This window comes from Crocuta crocuta, unplaced genomic scaffold (genome assembly GCF_008692635.1).
Source record: "Crocuta crocuta isolate KB4526 unplaced genomic scaffold, BGI_CrCroc_1.0 scaffold2443, whole genome shotgun sequence".
Lineage (NCBI taxonomy): Eukaryota > Metazoa > Chordata > Mammalia > Carnivora > Hyaenidae > Crocuta > Crocuta crocuta.
In genome coordinates, this window is record NW_027529494.1 from 36,324 (window position 1) to 40,172 (window position 3,849).

The window sequence follows — 3,849 nt, forward strand, 5'->3', positions numbered from 1 at the left end:
GTGATGGGATTAGGATATGAAATGAGATCCATCTCACTCATGTTTGTCTCCTTCCTTACCAGCCTGATACAGGTGGTGGGATGAGACTGACATACATGAAATGGTGATGTGCAATATAAAACATCATATTATTATGGGATAAATTGTGAGGACTACATAACTAAGGACAAGCACCCTGGAGGATATGGTACTTGAACAGCACTTTTAAGAATAGGTGGGATGCAGATTGAAAAAAAAATGAGAGGGGGATTCCAGATGAAGGGAATAGTCAGAGTAATAACTAAATAGGCTGATGGCTTACCAGACCTTGTTCTAAGCAGTTGAAATGCATTGTCTCATGTGATCTTTTCAACCCCATGAATTAGGTATTTTATCCCTGTTTTACTGCCATGGAAACTAGAGCTCTGAGAAGTGAAGTCACCTGGGCAAAGTAATGGAACTCATAAGTGAGAGAGCTGGGATTCAAACCAAGGTGGCCCATCTCCAGAGCCTGTGTTAGATTCTATTGGAAAACCAACAGCAAAGGCACAAAGTTGGTTGCAGGACATGACTGGAGCACAGACATGGGAAATTGGGCTGGGTGGGTAAAGATCGCTTATTTACAGCTTTGAACATCTCACCCAGTTTATATTTGAGGCAGGACAGGGGAAGAATTAGGGAGCCAGGAAAGATTCTTGAATGGGCAAGTGCCACAATTCAATTGGTGTTTGACATGATTGGATCCAAAAGCAATGACTGGAGATGGAACAAAGAGAGACTGGCTGGCAGACTTACAGGATTTTGGACATTATAGTGTTAAGGGCCTGGACTATAACAGAAGGTGTTGGTGGTGAGCTCTGTGGAGAAGTGTGATTATATAGAATAGTGTCAATGAAATGGGAAGAGAGAGAGGGGGAAAGAAAGAGAGAGAGAGGTAAAGCCAGCAAGATACAAAAGAAGACCCAGTAGAACTCAATGAAGGATTGGATGGCTGGAGGGAAGGTGGTATTAAGGGTGACCACCCACATTTTAAACCCTGGACTTTTCAGAAATTCTGGATGTGGAAGAAGAGCTCAAAATATGAGAGGTGCCTGTTCTCCACTGTATCCTCAGTGCCTGGAAGCATAGCACATAGTAGACACACATGGTTCATAGTATGTAGCAGTACATAGTACTTCCGTGAGCTGCTTTATCCACAGTTGTTATTGGATGCCTACCAGGTAATAGTAGTTGGAAAGATTTCTACCAACATGGCTTTGTGTGTGAGACTCTGGAACAGGCACCCTTCCTCCTCCTGCTCTGAGGTCTTCTTGTGCCTCCAGATTCCCTGCTGGGCACTCTGAAACCCATTATAGAACACTATAGTTAAAAGTGGGGGCCCCACTTTGCTTTCCTTCCCATAAATCCTAGCCAGCACTGCTGACCTGTGGCTCTGGTTCCTGACCTTTGATAAGCAGCTTCCCTTGCCCTTCCTCTTACAACTCCTTGTCCGTGTCTGGCCTGTTACCACTCTACCCTTATTTTCCCTAGCAAGGTTGTTCCCCTCAGGACTGCCTATTTGGGCCTTGGGCCTCTAGAGCCTTGCACTGCTGGGATTTTCTGTGTTTCTGTTAGGGTGAGGGGCATTCCCAGCTAGGATGGAATTCAGCTCAAGTCTATCCACTACTGCTCCTGGGAGGTAGAGAGCTGATCATCTCACTAGATGACAAGCTCGTTCAAAACAGGGGCCCTTATCTTAGTCAGCTCTGCACCCTTGTATGGAGCCTGCGACAGTAAATGATTGAATAAGTTAAGGAAGTTATCATCATCATCATCATCATCATCATCATCATCTCTCTCTCTCTCATCTACTTATTTGTCATCCTCTTACTCTGTCATTCATCTCTTTATCACCCATTTCTCTCTACTATGTATTTCTCTGTAATCTCTCTGTTTTCTCCTGTTCTGTCATTTGTTTCCCTTCTCACTCTTTTTTAAATTTTTTAATGTTTATTTATTTTTGAGAGAGAGACAGAGAATGAGTGGGGGAAGGATGGAGAGAGAGAGAGAGAGAATGAGAATCTGAAGCAGGCTCCAGGCTCTGAGCTATCAGGACAGAGCCTGACGTGGGGCTTGAACTCATGAACTGTGAAATCATGACCTGAGCTGAAGTTGGACACTTAACTGACTGAGCCACCCAGGTGCCCCCCCACTCTTATCTCTAGTCTTTCTTTCTTTCTTTCTTTCTTTCTTTCTTTCTTTCTTTCTTTCCTTCCTTCCTTCCTTCCTTCCTTCCTTCCTTCCTTCCTTCCTTCCTTCCTTCTTTCTTTCTTTCTTTCTTTCTTTCTTTCTTTCTTTCTTTCTTTCTTTCTTTCTTTCTTTCTTTCTTTCTTTCTTTCTTTCTTTCTTTCTTTCCCCCATCCCACCCTCCCTCTCTTCATCTCATCAATCTTCTCCTTATCTTCTGCTCCATTACCCAGGCTCCACGTGTGCTCTTCCCCATATTATTCTTCCTCATTTGCAAGGGTGGCATGTATTCATGGAGAATATACCAGAGGACAGGGATGGGTCTTGTCTAATTCAGTCAGTGCAAGAGTATGGCTTCAGCCTCCAGCACCAGACAGACCCTGTGGTTGCTTTCAGGGCATTGGCCTGAGACCTGTTTCCTTCTATGTACCCCTGCCATGCAGAGCAGCCAGTCTCTGTGTCAGCCTAGCACTGCAACATTCACCATTTCATGCTGTTTTCCCTGGCAGGAGTTGGGGCTCCTTGCCCTCCTCTTTGCCTGTAAACTCAGGCATCTCACCTCTGTGCCCATCTTGTCCTTCACTCTCTCAGTGCCTTCACCATGCTTTATTTGAATTAGCTCTCTCTCCCACTAATCTGTAAGCCCTCAAGTGCAAAGACTATGTTTGATTCATCTCTGTATCCCCAGAGCTATGCACAGACGGTACATAGTGAAGAAGTAAACATATAACAAATGTTTATCAAATGAACAAGTGAAAATTGGAGGATTTGCAACCTAGTGTTGACTTCTTTGAACTACTCAATCATTTGCCTATTCTTTTCTTAGAGAAAAATGGGAAGTTTGGCCAGATTGATTTTTTTTTTCTCAAAGAAAACTTAGGGTAGGCTCACTGTTGATTGGGCAGCAGTACTCATTTATTCCACAAATACTTACTAAGCACCTACTATGGATCTGGAACTCCTGTGTGTGCCTGGGATACACCCATGAGCAAGACAGCCCTGTGAAGCTAACATTCTATATATACACGCCTCATCATCAGCACAAAGGAGATTTAAGTGCTGGGAGCCGAGGAGGGCCACTAAGATTCCCATACCAGCTCCTTGCAAGATGTTCTACTTCATTTAAGGGAAAGAGGGGGTGGGGGTGGAAGTTGCATAGGAAGTGATTTCAGCTCTGGTTCCCTAAGCTGACTTCCTGTCCCTTTCTTGCTGTAGGAGAAACGCCCCTGTCAGTAGGCCACACTCATGGCATGTGGCCAAGCTGCTGGAGGGATGCCCTGAAGCAGCCACCACCATGCATTTCCCTTCTGAAGCCTTCAGTTTATCCTGGCATTCCGGCTGCAACACAAGGTGAGTCTAGAACCTTCCCCCTCAAGATGGACTGGAGGGTAGATGACCTGGCCACTCCTCATCTACTAAAGTCCCCAGCTGCACGCTATAGAGCCCAGAATACTATAATGGAAAATGGAGTGGGAACCCATAGTACCTGGGTTCTAGTCCTACTTACTGCTAATTCTCTGTGACTTTGGGACAGTCCCTTTCCTTCTAGAAAATGTTTCCTTGAAATACTCATCGCACTTGCCTTGCAAGACACCACACTCCCCTGCTTTTCCTTCTATTTCAGTGGCTGCTCCTTTGCAGTCT

The 3,849-nt window shown here is 44.9% G+C and overlaps 1 protein-coding gene across 1 annotated transcript in view; it reads left to right on the forward strand.

Moving 5' to 3' along the window:
- Positions 1-3,420: 3,420 nt before the first annotated feature.
- Positions 3,421-3,849, forward strand: part of SHROOM4 (shroom family member 4) — a gene marked incomplete at its 5' end in the record, with an annotated part of 44,721 nt that continues 44,292 nt past the window's right edge. The window contains one exon of the mRNA XM_077760795.1: positions 3,421-3,555. Within this exon, the coding sequence (XP_077616921.1) occupies positions 3,421-3,555 (135 nt within the window). The remainder of the gene's footprint in view (positions 3,556-3,849) is intronic.